The sequence below is a fragment of the Dermacentor andersoni genome, chromosome 4 (genome assembly GCF_023375885.2).
Source record: "Dermacentor andersoni chromosome 4, qqDerAnde1_hic_scaffold, whole genome shotgun sequence".
NCBI lineage: Eukaryota > Metazoa > Arthropoda > Arachnida > Ixodida > Ixodidae > Dermacentor > Dermacentor andersoni.
In genome coordinates, this window is record NC_092817.1 from 46,399,290 (window position 1) to 46,421,126 (window position 21,837).

At 48.0% G+C, this 21,837-nt stretch overlaps 2 protein-coding genes across 2 annotated transcripts in view; one reads left to right on the plus strand and one right to left on the minus strand.

Moving 5' to 3' along the window:
- The window catches only part of CngA (Cyclic nucleotide-gated ion channel subunit A), a 426,897-nt gene that overhangs the window by 135,000 nt on the left and 270,060 nt on the right, over window positions 1-21,837 (minus strand). The window lies entirely within an intron of this gene.
- Window positions 14,247-19,850, plus strand: LOC126537058 (uncharacterized). The gene is made up of 3 exons (XM_050184184.3): window positions 14,247-16,197; window positions 17,893-18,121; window positions 19,098-19,850. Exons 1-3 carry the CDS (start codon window positions 16,134-16,136, stop codon window positions 19,417-19,419), a joined length of 615 nt encoding a protein of 204 aa, XP_050040141.1. The 5' UTR covers window positions 14,247-16,133; the 3' UTR covers window positions 19,420-19,850.

The window sequence follows — 21,837 nt, forward strand, 5'->3', positions numbered from 1 at the left end:
TTGGTTACCCCACATTTGTGATAATCACAGTTGCAGCCGGAATGGAGTTGGTAGGCAGACTGCAAACGGTAAGGCACACACGCGCACATACGCGAACAATACTATCGCGAAGACATGTCATGACAACTTCTGTGATGCTGAAATTTGTTGCCGCCGGTTTCACCGAAGTTTGTCCCAATGTTTTACCACCCGTCGCCGTAGCTTAGTTGCTGAGGAAATAAGCTATTGAGCACGAGTTCACGGTTACGATTTCTGGCAGCAGTGCTCGCATTTCTGTATTGCGGAATGCAGGAACTCTGGCATGTGCGGATTAAGGTGCTCGTGAGGAACAACAAAAAAGAAAGAAAAAATTCGCAGTTCCGCCCAAAAGGCGACGCATCGAGTGTAATAGCAAATTAGTAGATAGCTGTGCGAAGTAAGGATAGTAGCTTTATCGGCCCTATAAGCTTATAAACATTCGCTTACTAACTAAATTAACAACGATAGAATATGTAAGCGTCACTCAACGAGGACGTAGGAAGAAACAGACACAGAAACAGCGCTGCATTTGTGTGTCTCCTTCGTTCTACATCCTTGCTCAGTCGCGCTTACACATTCTTTCATGGGTTCAAACCAACTAGCCCGCCAACGTGTTTTAATTAAATTAACCAGCACGGCGTCACGCGCACACAGGTAAACATGAACACATCTCGCTCGTTGAGCGCGGACACTCGCTGTCAATATTCTGGAGTGAGGAATCGCGGCAGCAGCAGGCGAATTGACCTTCATGCAACTTTCGCCTCCACGCGAACGAAACGCCGAAAGCACAGCGCATACGAAGCTACCGGCACTACGCGCACTCTGCAAACATCGCAGATCGTTTTGAGGATGAGGCTCGCGTCACAGATGGCCACGACCTTTAGCCACGTCGCAGATAGTTTTCAAGACACACGAGCGACGACACACGCGACCTTACGGCTTCTGCCAAAGCGTCTACTACGGCGTCCGTGATTCGCGTGGCTAACGCCGTAGAAGACGCCGCGGTTGTCTCCACTCTGTACGGAGCGGCGGGCGTGGAGGACAACGAGGCACCGTAGCACCATAGAGCTTATGGTAGCAGCCACCGGAGAAGAACGCCCCTCCTCCCTCGCCTGACCCCCCTGCCTCGCGCGCGCGCCAGGAGAGGGCACGCATCCGGGCCCCATTTCTCGCTCACGCGCGCGAGGTTGAACCGCGTTCGCCGGCTCAACCTCACAAGCTTTCACGCATACGGAACGTAGCAGGCTAGAGCGCGTTAGCTCAGGCCGACCTCTCCACCTTATTTCTAATAAGTTATCTCTCTCTCAAGGCGACGCCGACGCCGACTGCAGAAATGCGCCTGGAGTGTCCATATAATGGCTATCGCAATAAAAATGGCATTGGCCAACCAAAGACCAAATTCACGAACGTTTGCTTTCGCAAGGCCCCTTTTGCCATTGACCGTGCACATTCACTAGTGCGTCCTACATGAAGATTGGTTGAAATTCGATCAAAGCAATAAATCAATCAATTGATAATATCAATGTTTTGATAATGTAGGAGTGAATAACTACGAAGCGTTGGCGTAGTAAGAGCAGCTCTTATTTGTATATCATCTGGATTCCATAAGCAGCTTGGCATCATAAAGATTAAGCGACGCATGACGTCATCCTCCCGCAAAGATTGCGCCACTATAGGCGTTAACTACCCAAGGGGCAATCTGTGTTTAGAAACCGAGCACTGTCATTTTCCCTTTCCTTTTGTCATTCTTTCTCATTTTAGCACATGGCTAGAGAACGTTGAATGCCACCCACGACGAAACTGATCAAGCGGCGGCGGCAGCTGCAGCGCGACAGCGTTTGCCAATATCCTTATTATTTTCTCATTCTGTTTTTTGCCGATGGTGAGCTTCCCAAAAGCGCTGACCGGCACTCCGACGCCTTCCAGTGGCCGCACACCAATGCTGTTCTGCGGAGCTGAGACAGCGCCTACTGACCTTGCATCGAGCAGTCCCCTCATCCGGAATAGGCCAGGAAACGGGTCAGGCGGGGACAGCGAGAGGGTCGGGGAAGGGGAAGGGGTCAGCACGGCAACGGAACTACCGCCTGGACTGTGGTGGTTGCACAGAGCGACGATGTGAAGGGTGAAGCTAAGAGCTACAGAGTACGTTAATGCTGGCCTGAGGTTTTTCGTTTTCCTTTTCCTTCTTTTTTCATCGACACCCTTCTAACGTGACAGTGGGCAGCCTGCGGCAATCCCGAAGTCTCTGCCTCGCACTCCTCTATACATCACGCTCGCTGTACTCAGTGCAGCTTGCTGTCTTTCGGAACAGCCTCCATCTCCTATTTCGGGAATGCTTCGGTCTTTTTGTCTCTCTCTTTCTCTTCATTCTCGTTTTGTGTGGGTCTTGAGTAGTGTTAACCGTCTTTTTTTTACTGTTCACTGCGTAATTTAAGTTGGAGCTTTCGCAGGACACCGTCCTCGTGACATCCAAACTAGACAGAAGTTTACAGGAACATGCAGCTTTCAAGTGATTCACGGTGGTCGAAGAATGAATATCGCTGCTGCCAAAGTTTCGAAAAGGCCTAGGGAGAACTAGATTAAGGGAGGAGCAGGGGTCAGGGTCAATCGGAGTTGCTGCCTTCACGAAACCTCTTGCCTAAACGTTGGATCCAGTGACATTCCTCACCTTTACGACAGTTATTCGAGAAGTTCAGTAAATAATTCCTAGATTAAGTATCAACGATTAAAGTGTCTCAAAGAAAAAGACATCGCTAAAAAAAGTAATCAGCAGTCTTTGCGCGCAGTCGACACATACATGGCATACGTAGTTAAGTCACTCGCACACCAACGGTAACCGAGACGAGTTACACAAGCCTTGTTTGCACTAAATTCACAGGTACAGGTCGAGCCACCTGACAGGTCCATGAACGTTATTCCGACTCACCACTTGTTGCGTTTACACGAACGTGGTTATCGTGAATCACACAGCTGTGTAATGAACTCTAGGATTGTTCCTTTCCTTTTATTATTTTTTTCTTGTTTTGCCAGCAGCCAGTAGTTCTTTTTTCTAATGCGATTAGTATTCTTGGGCTAGTTCACGCAGTTCTTGCTCTGGGACCATATGGCTATCTAACCGTTTTCCGCGACCTCTTCAATAAAAAGGAAAACCTTTCAAGCAGAGTTTTAGAGAGCAGCGCATATGCGAGATAAATGAAGCTGTGCACGCACATAAGCTCCTGCACGAATGCGTAAGTCAGCCCTCCATTACTACAACACAGGACGAATATAACTTTTTGAATCAGGTTTAATCACCCGTCACGTAAGGGTTGCTGCTCTACAAGGTGTTGGTTTTACCTATTGTTTTCCCGCTTTGGCGCATCTGCGCTGTACATGTTGTCTATGAGTTTGCATTAAAGCTTCACTTGATAGACAGCGCTTGTGACCGCCTCTTCTTTATCGTCTTTGTCGGGTTCTTGAGCTGAGAGATCATGAGAAACCTTGACAGTTTATACCGTGCTGGGCGGAATCACACTCACGTCACACGGAGTGCGCAGGTGCACCGGCCCGGTGCTTGAGCGAACTCCGCCACAAATGCACTAGGTACATGTGCCACTCTTCAGTGCATCTTTCACACCAACGCTTTAACGAGCTGCGCCACGAATGCACTGGGTATGCGCCGCTATTCAATGAATCTATTTCACGCCAACATAGAATTACTGGGTATGTGTCATTGGGTATGAGTCAAGAGAGGGAACAATTCCCAGCATTCGCACGCATCCGCGCGCCACGAATCTCGCAGGCCACGCGCGGACTTTTAAGCAGCGCCGCTACATGGCGCAGCGTATCCAGAGGGAAGCGCGGGAGAGGCGCCTGGCTGCAGTACACGCCTCATACCTAACGTGTTTATCAGACTTCGCATGCACCGGTGCGCCATGCATCTTGGAGGCCACGCATGAGCTTCGCAGTGTTGCCGCTAGATGGCGCAGTGTGTCAACAGGGAAGCGCGAGATAGGAGTCCCGCTGCAGTGCACGCTTCATACACGACACGTTTCAGCAGTTGTGCGCTGCATTGCTTCAATGCTAATCACATTGCTATCGACAGTCATCGCGAGATGAGTTCTGCTGATTTTATTTTATATACGCCAGCGTTGCTTTGACATGATAACTTTTCACAAAACGATTAAAATGCTACTAGCATACTAGAAGGAAAAAGACGTGGCATTAGATCTAGTGTACACAAAAAATAACTGAATGTATGTCCTGGCAGTTCACTATGTACGAAAATTCATCGAGAGATGCAAATCATGTCCTCACGAGTGCCAGCACAACTCCAGGTAACGGCCACAAGAACAGCCACTTATACACAAGAAGCAGGTCCGGGCAACAGCAGGCACGGTTCCGAGCGAGCCAATGAGAGCACGGCAGTCGGACAGATACCTTTATATATGATTTCAGGATAGTGGGCTCTTCAGTGACCAAACATACCATACTGACGCAGTTAATAAACAATAACAAAGCCGTCCGGTCATGTTTTTATCAGCCGTGAAGGCAGGCTATATGCGGAAGCGAATATCGCCCGGCGTTACGAAGACAAGCCCGATTGCTTGGAACGCGTTGAATGAAACCCTAAATTTTACAACAAAATACCGAGTATGCTCTTAGAGACGCCCCCTCGGCTGTCGCCAGTACATTAGTTCGCAACCACGTTACCGAGTGTAGCACTTTTTAACACCAATAAACCAGCTGAGTACAAATATAATCGCTATTTGTTGCGATATTACACTCCAGCTATCATCAAATGAGCGGATCGGCATGTTTACATGTTCGGAGAGCAAACTTTGCGATATTGTAATTCTTCGTCAAACTTCCGCTGATACCCGCGGACGCTGTTCTTTTATTAACGGTATTGCGTGCGGCCGAGGTCTTGTACTCGTTGCAATATCTACTTGAACGCGCTAATTTCTCCAGAGTGGACCACTTTCAAATGCCATGCATCCTTTCACTCTGCACAAAGCTCTAACCGTCTTATTAATTTTTGCTTAGGCGAGCACATGTGCCCGAGAAGAAATAAATATACCATATGCGCAGATGTGACACCGAGAATTATATTGCTGAACTGTGACTTCTCGAGCAGAATTCGATGTTGGGATACAGTTGGTTCATGATTGAAATGTGGTTCTGGCGTAAAGACAACTAAGAGGAAAAGAAGGGACAGAAAGGACTGCGCTCGGCATTCTTTCCGTCCCTTCTTTCCTCTTAGTTGTCGCTGCGTCAGAACTGCATTTTAATGTTGAGTTGTCGGCAAAGCTTTCGAACAATTCACGCACAATACAGCAGCAATAATTCAAATTTTAATGAAATATATAGATATATACGTGCTCGCGTTGCCGAAGGCGAGCGCGGGCAATGTAGGCTGGTGATATTAAATGTACCCCGCCCTAAATGTATACAAAACAACTCTTTTTCTTCAATAAAACCGAGTGGGAATTTAAGGTAAGGGCCACAAATCTCTCGATGATAGTCCGATATGTGACTTGGACAGTTTGCTTTGAAGTGCTTATACAGCAATAGCTGTTATGACTCATTTTTCCTTGTCGCTTTGGTGTCCTCCGGTGCCGACGCGGTGTTTGCCGCTAGAATGTCAGATAGTTTTGCTAGAACTAAAGAAAAAGTCACAGTGCCCCTCCACCGATGATGTAGCAAAGAGTACTGCAGCGGGAAAAGAATGTGCCTGGCCCCTTAAGAGCCCGCTGGAATGGTTGACTGATGCCGCCTTCTACAGATTACCGGCGCCGAGGTGAAACAATATAAGCAATGGCAGTGGCATAACTGAAAGTCAGGGTACGAAGTAGGAGGAAGCATAGAGTTTCATACAATAATTATTGTATGAAACTCTATGGGAGGAAGAAACAGTCGTGTCCCTCAGCTTCTCCACCCCCAGGAAGCGCCACATACACAAACGAAGACGACTTGGACTAGAAGCATCACTGACCCAAGTTTTCGTCTTGAAAGCAGATTATTCGCGCACATATCTGAGAATGTTAACTTCAACCGATATACCATGACACAGTGCAAGAGGGCATTATGTGCTGTACGAATGTTTCCGCTTAGTGCAACATATAGCTTCAAAGTATGGAGAGTGTTGTTACGTTTCGCCTACGACGCGCGGTATAGCCGGCGCGGATGCAACGGACGCCGGGGCTTCGTTCAAAGCGGCGGACATTTTGGCCCGTTCAGCGCCGCCGATACGCCTCCCCGCCAAGCGCGTCCAGGCGTGTTTCAGTGCCACGTGTCTTCGTGTGTGCGTGTGTGTGTGTGTGTGCCCACGCTTGTCAAAGCGCGGCAGCCGGGGAGAGGAGCTCCCCAAGTGAGAAGCGAGGAGGTCTGTCCGTCGCCGGGTTGGCGATGCGTCACTACACTCGTCTCAACATGTCTCTCAGTCTGTCCGGGCCCAGAGTCACGTGGTCTCACCCGAGACGTTCCTTCTCGCCCTCAACTCCGAGACTATAAGAGCAGCTGCCCCCGGACGCCGAGAGAGAGGCTCCGATTTCTTCTGTCGAGTTACGTGCTCTCCCGTCTCTCACTTCGGTCGACCTGACCGCCCGCTCTTTTGCGATGTTAGAATAAACCAGTTGTTCTGTTACCAGTCGACTCATGCTTTGCCGGGACCTTCGGATGCTTCCAGTGCCCCAGGCCGCCAGGCCAACGCTACCCTTGGGGCTTGCGACCCATTTGCAACAACGGGCGTCAGCACTGAGGTTCCAACAACTCGTGCCAGCGGTGCGATTCCAACAGTGTATATTCGTTGGAAGCTTAGTTTTTATTTTCATTTCATTTTTACAATATTCTTTTTTCCTTTCTACCGGGTGTCCATGCGTTTGAACTTCATTTGTTGGTTTTCTTTTTCAAGCTCGCGCTTAACTGTGACATCGCGTCATCCTCCACTTGATTCTTTTTTTTTGCTTTTTCAATGTTAATCAGTACTTCAATACTTATTTTCATTACTCATAACGCCTTAGTCCAGACATAAGTGAACTGGAGTAGCCGAAACTTCAAACGTTTTCAACTTATCTCATAGCTAAGCCTGTCTATCCAGTTCACATAATACTGCGCCAGCTATCAATCGATCTCGGCTTCGCATTATGGGCGAAAGTTTTCGCCCATGACCAAAGACCAATCGGCTCCTGACTTTCGACATCTGAACCACCGTGGCGCCAGACGCCGAGCTGAAAGGCAAGCATTAAGAACAAGGCTGCCAAAACATCGCTTCGAGTACAACCGCATCGATGCTGCCTGCCGGCGACATGCCAACTGCCGACGACGACAGAGCTAGCAGAGGGTCTGCAACTCTGCCAGCCAGGCCAATGGTGGTCCTCGAACATGGAGGCTCCTGCGGTCCCTGCTCTCTGGCCCAGCGGTACGTCAACCTAGTCTCAGTGGCCATTTACCTAGGCAGCAGCGAGGCATCCCTGGCCGAGCTCCTGGCGGACCAATTCACAGCCCTCCCAGCCACTCAACCAGCGGTTGCATTGGATTCCCCACCCACAGGACAGCCTGGTGGCTTCCATCAAGCCAGATTGCTACCCTGTGCCATGAACAAGTCCGGCCGCCCGAGTTGGCATCAGCCTTGGCAAAATCCAAATGCCGCAACACCACAGGAGTTGACGACATCACATTCCAGACCATACGAAACCTGAACAAGGGGGGCAGACGTCAGCTCCTGGGGGCCCCGAACGACATCTGGCAGACCCACTCGCTACCAGAGACTTGCCTGACCACGATGGTGGTACCCATCCGAAAACCTGGGCGACCAGCCATGGCTTTCACCTCCTACAGGCCAGTACCACGGACCTCAGCAGCCTGCAAGCTCATGGAGACCATAGTGATTGGACGGCTAAACTGGATTGCAGGAGTGGTATGGTTCCTGCCGGAGCAACAAACAGGCTTCTGTCACCACCGATCCACTGCTGACTCGATTGCAGACATGATCTTCACCCTGGAGGAGGCAAGAAGCAAGGGAGAAGTGACCCTCCTCATCCTGCTGGATGTCCACGGTGCATTCGATGGATTACAGCAGGAGGTCATCGAGAACGCACCGGATGAACTCGGCATCATGGGCTGCCTCCGGCAGCTCGTTCTTCACAGGGCGGACACTTTGGGTGAGAGTCCGCCGGACCTTGAGTACTCGCCGCAGGGTGGCTACGGGCTTCTCCAAGGACTCCATCCAGGGCTCCATCCTGAGCCCATTCCTATTCAACGTGCCACTGGCTGGACTTCCCACAGCCATGCCTGCAGACCTAAGGTTCCCGACGCAGTGCTCGGTGTATGCAGATGATTTGGCCCAATGGACGCACGGACCCAAACGGAACCTCTAGGCCATTCGGTCATCATTGCAACGATCCCTGGATGCAGTAGCTGCGTACTTCCGAAGCATAGGACTTCTAGTCTCCCACATAAAGACAGAGGCGCTGCTCATCCATCCGGTAGCTGCCACTCGCGTCACCGTTGAAAGGCTGGTGCTTGGAGGCCCACCCACCCTATGGGCGAAGGAGGTCACATATCTGGCGCTCCAAGTGGACCACTGTCTCACATGGATACGTGCTGCCAAGGTGGCCGTCATCAAGGCTCGCAGGGTAAGAACAGCTGTCAGCCCGCTACTCCAACGAGGAAAAGACTGAACATCCCTATGGGCCCTGCGTCTCTACCAAGCTGTCGCCATCTCCGTGTTCCTGTATGCGCTGCCTATGGCGAACCTAACGCCAACCCGCAAGAAACAACTTGCTCTGCAAAGTAGGACAGCCATACGAACAATCCTAGGACTTCCACGCCGTTCACCGGTGGCTGCTAGACTGGCGGATGCCCATGCCTGGCCTCTATTGTTGCTAATGATGCGGTAGGGGCTTCTCCACATAGACCGCCTGCGCCACACTCCTGATGGCCATGCCCTGGTGCGCAAACTGCAGAGCCGTCCCTCCTTCTGGTTGGGCAGTCTGGGCACTGTACGACGAGCTAATAGGCCCGCCCCACACAGCAGTGATATCGCCCCCACCCCACCAACAGCCACTGGAGGTGCATCTCCAGTTGAAAGGGTAGCAGGAGAGGTCCCACCAAGCGAGCTAGAGCAGGCAGAGAAGTGGTCCCACCAAGCGGTCCCACCAAGCGAGCTAGAGCAGGCAGCGCTTTTCAAACTGCACGAACTATGTGGGCATCTCCACATCTTCACGGATGGGTCTATCTTGCCTGCCAGTGGCTCAGCGGCCACAGCCTGCATAGTACCGGCCGCTGAAGAGGTTCCACCAAGCGAGATAGAGCAGGCAGCGCTTTTCAAGCTGCACGAACTATGTGGGCATCTCCACATCTTCACGGATGGGTCTATCCTGCCTGCCAGTGGCTCAGCGGCCGCAGCCTGCATAGTACCGGCCGCTGGAACGACCCTGCAGTGCCACCTCTCATTTGCTGCGAGCTCCACAGCGGCAGAGCTGGCTGGCCTCCACCTGGCAGCCGACTTCCTTTCGGAGTATCCACCGCAGGTCCCCGTGGCCATCTTCTCAGACTCCCGCCCGGCTCTTCAAGGACTACTCGAACCCGATCGAGCAGCAGTCACTCTCGCCCTGCTCCTGGCTGAGCCCACCATGCTCCGGTTGCTGCAACCACTGCGGTAGTCGCATGCGAATATACACGGCGCTGGCTCCTCAAACTGTTGACCGCAGCCCACCCGGACGCCCGAGTCGCTAGTGTCAAGCCACCCCAACCACTCCCCGAGAAGGGACTTACGAGACGAGAGCAGATACTCCTCCTGCGCCTCAGGACAGGCAGCGTTTGGCCTGCCGCCTGGAAATTCAGTGTAGGGAGCACCGCATCACCTGCCTGTAGGAGATGCGGCTCCCCTGAAACCCTGGAACACATCCTGTGCCACTTATCATGTCTAGCTTCCGAATGACAGGTCCTTTCTGTGTCCGTGTTTCACTTCGCGCTAGAAGCCATAATCTCGGTGGACCCATGAAATTTGTAAATTTTGTCATCTCCGGTTTTTGATGGTGTTTCCACAAAAACCGCAATAAACGCTTAGACGGGGAATGTGCAACCATTGATGCGTCGGCTCTAGAAACCTCATTGGTTGTAACAGCATTGCTTTCTAAACAAGGGATTACAGAAATGCGTGTCCCTCATTCGACAGGGTACCGAAGTTGGCACTCCCCGTGATCGATCGCGCCCCTAATTCGGGCGCGAAATTCAGAAGGGGTCACGTTGCCTTTAATTTGCTCAGCTAACTAACCCCTTGAAATAAATGGAAATACAACCTTGAAAACAAAATAGCTCAGCAGACTAGGATAACTTGTGGTTGCTCTTTAATAGCATTTCACCTAAAATTGAGCCACAATAACATATTTACAAGCATGTACAGATATAAATTGCGGCATCTAAACGATCTCCTAGCATGCTTCATCGTCGACATGATGAGGAGGACAGTGAGGATGTTTTTGATAACGAGTTAGAACAAACGACAGCGTCTTTTAGCCACCTACCACCTACTGCAACGAATCTGTCGGTGATACGTGCATGAATGCATTGACAAGCCACCAACAATAAGAAGATATGGGCAACGTGTTACAGCGAAGCTGTATATGACTAGAGTTCCGTACATTTTTTTCTCCGTGAACAAAAATTGTAATCATCATCAATGGCTCCTGCCCCCGTAAGCATTCATACTCCCGTAAGCAAGCGAAAATGCAATGCCCCATAGCCCCGTAAGGCAGAGGCTATGCTACGCACTCGGGTAAGTGAAGATTAAATTCTTTCTAATCACGCATACAACATACAGGACAGCATGTCGAAAACTGTTATCATCAATGGCTCATACCCCCGTGTGCAATGGGTCACACCCCCGTAAGCAAGAAAAACATGCAATGACTCAGTCCCGTAAGGTTCATGGCTACTCACATTGCGTGAATTAGATATCATGACACTACCCCTGTTGTTGTCGGTGATGGATGTGTCGGTATCGAAAAGGGAGTGGTTTACGCGTTCCGTGTTGCAGACATATCCCTTATCCGGCTCAACCGACCACCCGGCGTCGTGCGTGCATCGATTTGAAATTATCAAAGAATGTGATTGCAGTTGCGAGGGAAATAATGACCACCGATCAAGATAATAAATGAGTGTGCGTACCTTTCGTCACGATGACCACCCATCAAGACAATAAAATTATGTGTCACCTAGCTCCGTGTCGTGTGCCAAACAGCTTCGTTGGTCAAACACTTTCACAGAGTGGATTGGCTCATGATTTTCTTCGTTGCTTCCTTTCGCCGGTGCGTTCTCACCTTCCAGAGCAAAGTTTGTCGACAATTCTCCCTCCGGCAACGTCTGATATAGCCATCATAACCTCTATACAACACATTTCACTCCACTGGTTCCTTTCCGAGTTTTAAGTGATTCTGTAGATCGAAAGCAAACATTCAACCTGGAGGATGTTCGAAAGCTGCAACCGTCATTTCAAGAAGGTTCACTACGACTTGCACACGAAAGCTTACCACGTTATCGAAGAAAGTGATCTGGTCTTTTCAACTGTTTTGTTTTCTTTCTCATTTTATCCGCCACCCTCAAAACATCTTAGAGGCTGTTCTCACGTGTGGTTTTTCTTTGTCAAAACGAAGTCCCAATGGTGGGCTGCTGTGAACTTAAAAAGCTTACGCCGTCAGACTACGTATTTTCGTAAAGGGAAAAACAAGACGTTCGAAGGAGACAAAGTAAAGGAGAGCGCAGTCTAAAATCAACGAAGGTGGACCAAACGAGAAAAGAAGAACCAAGGATAGAAAAGTAAGTTTAATTTTCTGTCTCGCATGTTTGTAAATCAATAAAGATCACCGCCCCCAACCACTCAATCCGAACTATCGAACCGCAGCGCCTGGAGGACGCACTCAGACCGGAGCGAGCCAGATACACCATAAATAGTGTCTTGGACAGCAGGACCAACGGGAACATCAACACATGTCGTTTCGCTCAACAACCTATCGTACTACTCCGCATGTGTGTTTACTGCTACAACTAAAAACTGTGAGTTCGGAAACAACGTGGATAATGAACAAATAATTCATTGTCATTATTAATTTATTATTTATATATTTATTTACTTTATTCAATCTTCGCTTACATAGTTTTTCGTGTGTTTTGTGTATTTCATGTGTTTTGTCACTTTTGTCTACGTCGACAACACTGCCAGGGACTCGACAAGAAAGCAGAATAAAACGGTCATGAGAAACGAGAAATAGACAAGGGAAAGGTTATCCAGGACTGAGTCCCGTTGGCTAATCCTACACTGAGGTCATGGATTCGGGTGTGGACTATGTGTAAAAAAGAGCGGCCCTTGGATTTTGTTCTCCCATTTCAGCACGTGCAAATGTCACCGATGCACGCACCTACAGTGAGCACACCATGAAAAAGTAATAGCTCCGAAAGCGGGAAATCATTGAGGAGAATGCAAAGAACGGAAGGCAGAGAGGTTAACCCCTACTGCAACACCTTTGCAGCCTTACACTAGACACGAGTATTCACAGTAGGAAAATAAAAGAACATGCTGTGACTTCGTGCCTAAATAATTGGATGCCTGGAGGCAATAATTGCCTCGTCGCTGATACAATGCTTGCCCCCACTGAACCGAGGCTGCCTTCATTTGCCTTCTTTTGCGCACCTGTCTCGAATAAATTTTGTCTCTATCTATTCCTCTGGTAAACAGGGTGGCATTCTGTGTCTTACCTTTTCGAATTACTTTCAGTGGCGCGCAGTCATGAAGTTCCAAGGAAATTTCGCTAACGAAGGAGGCGTACGTGCTTCACTGTGCTCGTGGGACTGTGTATCGTCCTCGACTAGAATGCCTTTCGGTTAACAAGCTAAGCTACTTGGCTCCGGCGAGGCTGTCATGCGACAGCAACGGTGACAGTGCCTTACTGAATTCTCTAGAGCTCTTGTGCTGAGGAACCTTCAGCTACTGAAAGTGGGCGCAAAAATTCTCGATCATTTCTATCTTGCTTTTTTCCTCCTCTCTCCTTTTTTCTCTTGCTGGCTTTCTTTTTTCTCGGTGAGAACGATTGCTTCCAACGATGCCGGGACTTCATTAACCTAGAAGTGGTTGTATACCAAAGACTGGCACTTAATTGCTATACCGGGGTTTTGAGTCGGAGTCTTCATTCCAGATATGCATTTGCATATGAATGGCTGAGCAGAAGGAAAACTGATTTCTGACTATTTCCTCTTATGACGAATGAATTACTTAACTTTGATGTTGCAAACTTTTGTGCCGCTGAATTAGTCTTGACGGTGCTATCTTTCTTCAAGAGTTTGCACCAAAGAACTTATTTTTTCTCATTGCAATAACGACAAACTAATGTGCAAGTCCCCTCTCATGCACCCTTCCACTTATTCACGACAAAATTAGCCTCCACACAGTGCTATTGTGAGCAGGGGGTGGGGGGGCGGGGGGGTATATCACTGCTTCAAGAGAAAATGCTCTCTTTCCTTAGCTCATCTGTAACAAGGAAATTACTATAGCCACAGTTTATTTCTTTTCTTTTTTCTAATATATTGGCACAGTGTTATTTGTCAGCGCAATCTGAGTCATCATAGATGTGTTTTGTTATTCTTACTTTTCTTTTCACGTGGTAATGCGGCGACTTTCAAAAATGATGGCACTTTTTGTACCGGCTTGTTCTTGAATAACACCCTATGAAGTCGAATCCGGCATTTGGACGTTATTCCTTAAATCTGAAGATTAGAGGACGTCGTCATCACCAAAAAAAAAAAAGGAGCGACTTCAAAATTTTGCCCGTTAAGTGCACAGCGCACAATCGTGACGAGGTTGCTAAGGGCCCATTTCCGCTTTCATATTCCCAAGGATCACCTCTGGAGCCAACAAAAAACTCACAATCTATGTAAGTTTTTGAAGGAGCCACAGATTCGTTTCACAATGCAAATTATCTCCACTCAGTATATGCGTTGTCGTTCTCAGGTATAAGTACCATTTCATTTCAGGCTCTCGCGTTGTTGCTATCTTTAACGCAATGTTATCATAGCGTTGTTATGTCACTTCCTCGCCATTAGCACTTACGCGCAGCCATATTCACGCCAGATTGCTGAAGTCTACCCTGTTCCTTGCGAAACGCTCCCGTCGTTTTAAAAAAAAAAACGAAAAGCCTGCAAAGGGTTCAACACTTTATTGATTCTTTGTGAGAAAGAAACATTTGCGCCAGCTGCATGCAGAAGAAACGTGCGAGGTTAGAATCACTTCAAGCAGAATTGCTTCGACTTATCGAAATAGTAGAGGAGCGCAAAAGGGCCGAGTGCTGCCCAGCATAGTATGGTAGAAAAGGATTAAAGCTTTCTGCGAGTCCAATTCTACTTCTGTGCACTTCGTTCTTTCTTTTTTTATAGTAATCCATGGATATCTACATTGCTAAACAATCTACTCTAACGCTTTTTTTCTTTTTTTTTTATACACACAGGAATCACGCAGAATGTGTTCTTTTATTCGGCGTTCTACATCAGCGTTCATCTGTCACACGGTACGTAGTTCCTATGACAGGAGTTGACTTCATGCAGGGTGCGATGAAAACGGGGTTACATATGCCGTATTTTCGAGAATACACTTTCGTGGTTGTTGTGTTCACTGCAAATGGTGTGTTTGCTGCCAATACCACTGGAATCTGGCGTCACGAAATAAACTTTTGACATGGACGTCCGATCGTATAGAAATTATCGTCCGGAGCAGTGCAAGTGCCTGCTTCATGGAAAGCCTAACCCCACGCAGGTTTTTTTTTTTTTTTCTGAGCCTCATCTGAGCTATTAAGCTTTACCTCAAAACTACCCAGCTAAGATAATAACGAGTCATTAATTTAATGCATGCATTCATTTATCGTTGCGCTGATTTAACTCGGACATATTATTTCCACTGGGCCAAAGGCGAATGTGACGACGTGAGTCACACTGTTGAAGTGATATAGAAACATTCACGTGGTGACTCATTGAATAAATATCTAAGACAGAATAGGCGGGGCGTGAGGTTCCATCTAAGTTTTGGCACCGCAAACTTCGGACCTATGACTCATCACGACAACTCGGTGCCCAGTCACAGAGACACAAAAAAATGGCCTATAAAAATGACAAAAAAAAAAGAAGCATACGAAGGCATCCGAGCAGCTCAATTATATCAACTCCCTCCTCAAACCCGGTTGTACACAATAAAATTTTCCCCCGCACCCACACAATAAGATCTCCTTTTCTTCCTGACGCTTTTGAAGTGTCAGGAATATCACTTTATCGTACGTGAACCTCCTATCACGACTTGGTCTTCGCCGGCTGCATATGGTAACCACATCTCCGGTGCACTTCACTTTGATCCGGGCTTGAACTGCAAAAGTTCGCAGAAGTGTGCAGCCAGGCGTGGGAGAGAAGAGAAGAAAGTAGACAAGACAAGCTTTTAGTTGTCTCAAGATATTTTCTCTTCCTTTTTCTTTTTTTTTTTTCTTTTTTTTCTCCTGACATCTCATAGCGCTGAAGTCACGGGGGTCGTTAGTCATGGTAAACAGGCTCGGTGGTTCACCCCCGCTCATCCCTTTACACGACTCTCTTCCTTAACAGCGCGAAGAGATTAGTCGTCCCCTCAGCCCCTACGCACAAAAGGAGCGGCCTGAAGTTGCTAGTGCCGTGAGTCATTCACGCGGAAGCACAGCGTGCGAGGTTTGGCGCGTTTCTTTGGAAGGGCGCGACCACTTATCACTCGTCACCCAACAACTGCCCGTTCGATACAAAGTCTACAATCGGTCGAAGAATCCTGAGAAAATCGGGGCGATATCGCCGCATACTATTTCGACCACGGATCTATACGTTGGCGCGTGTAGGCGGTGCGGCGTCGTTTCCTTTGGTTCGCCATTTGACGAGCCTCCGTCGCATGAGTCACACCAGAAGCACAGCGAGACATAAAAAGGCGCACTGCCCGGCTGCCGTGGGTCGCTTGGAAGATTTCGAAGCAGACGCACACGCCTGTGTCCAGCAGGCAGCCTCGAAACTCGAGCGCACGCGGTTTAATACAACCGGTTAAGCCGACGACGATTCCTGGCTTCATCAACTGGGCCCGTTCCACCATGGTGTCAGCGCGGTGTTTCGTCGGTATCGCGTTCGCCTCTTTCGTAGCCATCACCAGTGCACGTAAGTTTGCGTTCTTCAGCGCCGCATGAGACTTCTCGCACCTGCTTCCTTGCCGTGGTTTTTTTTTTTTTTTTTTACGCCAATTGACGAAAAATGGCAGTTCTTGTACGCCGTTACTCATGCGCTTAACAGCAAGGAACTTCGATATATTTTGATGCTATTAATTTTCTGAAGCAGATTACTGCACGAACGCGACATTACCAGTAGAGAAATGCCAGTGTTTAGAGAGTACCAGTAAATGTAGTTAAGGTTTCTTCCCTACTAAGCTGAAGCGACATACTGTGTTTGTGTATTGTGTTTTATTCTTTTCGCACGAAAGGAAGTAGCTAAGCAAAGCTAAGCACGCTCGTTTAGTAAACACGTGTTACTTGGATATGCTTCTCGTCGCGTTGTTTGCTGCGTTCTCCATTTGCCATAGTCAGTACGTCTGATAACTCCACATATTTGATAGCGCTGTGCCCTTGCGATGTTTGTTTGTGAAATACTTCGACGCGACAATATAGAGTCCAAGAGACGCAAGTAGGTGTGATCACATGTTATTTTTAGTGGAAACGCCGCTTACACAATGTAGACAAGATTCAAGTAAAGAGGCGCTGAAGATAAACAAATGAACGCGGTAAGGCGAAAACGGAGACAGAAAGGAATTGTGTTTTCAAAGTGAAATTGCCCAAATAGAAGGGCCGCTTTACGAATACGGTGATACCGACGCCTCAGTAGTAATATACACCGTAGATAATATTGTGAGGAAAAGTACATGGAAGCAAAGAAAATAAGCGCAACCATATAGGAAGCAGTGCAAGGGAAATTAGAAAGACGACTCCACGGCATGCAGGTTGTCGATGTAGCCACAATCAGAGTAAAACCACGTTTCATGCGTGATTGTAAATAAACTCCAGCTAATGGCAGATCAGTTCTATAAAAATACTCAACATGGAGTAAGTTCCAGCTTCGTAATATACCTGCTTTGTTGCACCGGAATAAACAGACAGAAAGAGAGAAAATTTCTGACTGCGCCCCCGCGACTATATCTTAAAGCAATTTAGCCAGTAAATAAATTGTGAGAGTTAAAAAATTATTGCTTGAAAACGACACAAAAAATGCCGACGACAGAACACGGATGAAGGCGACAAGAATGTATATATTTGCGCGTGCCCCCTCAGCTGAACCTTTCTTCCTCTTTCTTTTTTTCTTTTTTAGCGCTTTGAACATGACGTGTCATTATTTGTTGTTTGTTTGTTCGTTTCTTTACTATCTTTCTTTCTTTAATATCCCGTTTAACATGAATCTTGTCGTAAGGAAACTAGCTATGAGCAGGGTTAGGAACCCATTCATTTCGAAAAGAATCCCGAAAAACTTCGGGGTGAATTAGTGAGCCCAAAGCGAGACGATTGCAGGAGGAGGCAGCTGGAAAACGTCTTCAGTTGCAGCGATTGACACCGTGATAATGGTAATTACAATTTAGGAAAAGGAACAGGAGGATGTTGCTAGCTGCAGGCGGATCTAGCCTTGCGAAAGCTACAAGTAGTTGCTCCACCCGAGCTTCAGATATTAAGTGTAATAGAGTCCAAAGACCGACACAACGCACGCAGGAGAGACTAATGGCGAGGACCGAGTTGAACCGGGACGACACTGCAGCCACTTTGCTAATTTCACTGTAGCCTCTGTATTCATAATTCTTGGCTTCGTTTTGTGCAGAGGGGCCCACCTTGCCAACCTCGCACCCTGCAGCAACAAGGCATGTTACCACATCGCTGCTCGAGAGAGAGCAGAACTCGACTGGCGAGAGAGTGTCGTCACAGCATGGAGGAAGGCGACCTGTCAAAGAGGTCATGAGCGCTGGCTGCCGTAAGCGAGTCCTGTGCGAGGCCGCTCGCACCCTCACCGACATGTTCCCCATTTCGGGTTTCTGGCAAGGAATCGTCAAGTAAGGCACTTGTCATGTTCTTCATATGCCCGTTTGTTCAGACAGTGGAAGCACATGCGAGAAACTGTAAGGCGGACACAGAGGGTCGAGTTGATGTTAGATCGTCAACCATACACCCTGAAAAAAGAAATGAAATAAAAAGGACTTGGCGCAGGGCCAACAGTGGGGTTGCCGAGAAAATCGCTTGTTGCTTTAAAATATTCTCGATAAAATACATATATAGCTAATTTTTATGCTAAATGTTCGTATTCATTAATGCCAGGGTCGTTGGTACAGATGATATATACGTCATAAATGTTTAAGTTAGTTAAATTATATGATGCTATGCAGTAAAGTGGCATGCGGTGGTCCGCATGGCTGCAGAAGTCTGAACTGTGTGTTCTCACGGACGATTCCACGTACCTTTATTTATTTGAGGAACTGTGCATGTTTACACATGTTTGCGCATTCTTGTACATTTTGCTGTACTCTCTTCTGCCATTTCCTAAATTCGTGTGCCCAATTTTTACGCATTCACGCTCCTTGACAGTATTCAGTGTTTCCTGGATTGTTCTGTTCGAGATTTCATTTCGTTTACCACGCGACAAAAAGTTGCTACAAACACTCAATGGCGCCAACCTTTCCCATAATCAAGAGCGGCGTAGTCAGGGAGAGGTACGATGCTTGCTGGGCTCGTCATTGCTGCGCGATAAATGAGAAAATGCAATCGCAACACCACTTCATCAGTCTAAACTAATTGAGCATTTCTCTCCAGTGTCCCGTTAAAAGCTCGAAACTGGGTTGGTCGAGTCATTCCTTTGATTTCAAACAGCAACGAATGCGTGTAATTTGTCGATCAACACTCGTTGCGGCTGACTTGATACGGGCCGCTTCTGTTTCCGCGCGCTCGTACTGACACGGTGCTCATTTCGTCGCCGACTGTGTTTTATCTCTCTCTTCCCATGCCTGCTGCCTTTTTTATCTCTCCGTTCAATAGAGGAAGGCCGCATCCGAGAAACGCATACTTCGCAGCGTGGTCCAGGGGCCTGCAGGACAACAAATGCTCAGACCTGTACCCCGACTGTTCGGACAGTGCCGCTGGCGTGGTGCTGCCGCTGGTCAACGAGGCCGTGGGAACCAAGGGAGTTGTGAGCTCATTCATCGAACGCCTGTCCGCCCCCGCTGCATCCCACGTTCCCAGGGATCCCGGTGCTCCGCGACCTTCGCTGGTCATGGAGAAGCTGCGGCAGTACAGACGACGCACGAACGCCGACAGGGCTCGCGCTATGTCCGATGTATCCACACCACCTCAAGTATAAGTTCACTTGGCATTTCAGGAAAGAAATACAAGATTGAGTACTGTACATATGCACACATACCAATGTAATACGTCGCTTCGTCGATGAATAATAAAAGTTCGCAGCCTTCAGCGACTTCTCCGGCTATCAACTCATTTACTGCTACAGAAGGAGCTTCTCAAAGTGGGCATCGACATTTCTTTTTTTTTTTCTTTTCAAGAACTACTTCTTCGCGATGCACACAGCGCTGTCCTTGACGGCTACAGTATTGTGCCTGTTATGGCCTCCGAAATACGTGAACAGTCGCCCCTCCCGGAGTCTGCGTTTGTGCGCAGAACGCCACACAAATCGCCATGCGTGAAAGCCTCGCGATAGCGCAATGCATGGCTCGCGCGTACAGCAACTCCACATCGCCGCGTAGGCACGAGTTCAAATCCCACTGGTAGTGGACGAGATTGTGTCCTTCTTCGTCCTTCAGAAAAAATCGAAGGTGAGAATGAAGCCCGACGACGGTGACGAAATAACCGAGGTTATCTTCGTAACAAAAAGGTTGGTCAGAAAGAGCAAACTCACTTTCGAGCTCCTAACTGCTGACAGCAGTAAAATGAAAGTTATGCAAGTGAATATTTCTGTAGAAATGTTCTGAAATGCCTCAAAAAAAGAAATCAGCACTGCAATGTAGTCGGATCGTATAAAGACTAACTAACTACACCATGTATGCCCTCACCTATGCCATAATTATTCTTAGCGCCTCGCTCCATGCAGACCGCTCATTTATGCTTGGCGACCCACGCCGTTAACGACGAACATGGAAAAGATAGCAGGGTAACACAGCGTCGTGGGCATTGAATCCGAGAAGAAAATTGCTGCTGTCTGAAGTTCTGTCTTCCAACGTTCGCGTGCCGTGAATTTTCGAATTTTTTTTCTCTCATATATAGGCTGTTGACGCTATTCGCAATGCTTCCCAAGAGAGGCAGCGCGCTTCAATTGCCGGCCCGTGCAGACACGGCATGCAGTCGCTCCTGCGAGCGCAGTGGATGAATGGCGGCCGATTTCGAAGCAGCTCGTTTTCAATGCTAATAAGTATTGATCGAGGGCTGGGTGGAGTGTACCGTGTATAGCAGGCGCAGCCAGCAGACTTCGATATGGTCTCCACACATACGATTGCTCCTCGTTGAAGCAGCTGTCCTCGTACTTTGAAGAGATTTCACGCAAAAGTTCACTTTTCGTTTCTTGTGATGCTCAATTCTTATTTCGAGGTCTCTCGCGCGACAGCGCTGGCCTCTCTCAGCTACTAGTCGCTTTCGAAACATAATATATTCGAGAGCCGACCGATACGGTCGCCAGACCAGAAATTGGTCAATGTGCTATTGAAGTTTCTAGGTTAGAGAAACTAATTGGGCTTTAAAAATCCAGGTGCATGCTGCCTCGTTCCCGTTTTACTTTTTCTTGCGCCTTTACTTTACTTCTGCGATATTACATAACACTCATGCCGTGCAAAGTCGCCAAACAGAAGTCCCTCTCCCAGTTAACCTCAATACCTTTGCAGTCACATTTCTCTCTCTTCCTTTCTGTCTATTATTTCGAGGATTAACGCCATGACAAAGCAAAAATATGACACAAAGTGAAAGACAGGCGTGATTTTGGAAGTCTAGCATATAGATAGCATCGTGCCAATGGCAATGTGTGCCAATACTTGGTTATAAGAAAAAGAAAAGCTTAGCTGTAGGTATAGCAGGCTAAGAACATTGTCTCCGATATTCAACTCTCGAACACTGTTTTCGTAAGTGTAACAGGTGTACAGGTTCAGCGTGACTTGTTGCTACTCCTCATGTACAGTCTTACATATCTCCTTCTCTAACCGGCTCCGCAAGTTGCCTATAATGTTCTTAAGCAGTCGTGTCATAAGTTTCGTTGTCCAAAGTGTACGTATCTCCAGTCAATATATCTTCAGTGGCGCCAGAGGGCCTCAGACACCGCGACGTACATAGAACATCGAACGCGTAGAACATAAAGTGGCTCGTAGAACCTCCCGATATGCGAAAATTGGAAGGATAAGATGTCAATTGCAGTTGTGCTGCTCCTCACAACCCGTAGACGGCCGAGTATTCATTCTGGATGTATTACTGTGAAGTTAAACGAGGTAATTGGACATTGGATGAAACATAGTTGTTTTCATAGTTTGAAACGAAAACAGGCGGTTGATCTCACCCATATGTGCTGAAATAAATTTAACGCCCTGGTCGCTAAGCATCCTGTATAAGATACGCTAGCGATCAAAAGCTCTTGCGGTAGGGCTTTTGCAGCCTCTGTGATTAGTATGGTTGGCAAGGCCACGTTGCCAGAGCACGTCCTGTAGGCTTGCCAAACAAAATTGAATACCATTCAGGATATTTGTCACTACTATAAATGGAATACAGGGAACAGTGACCCCCTAAA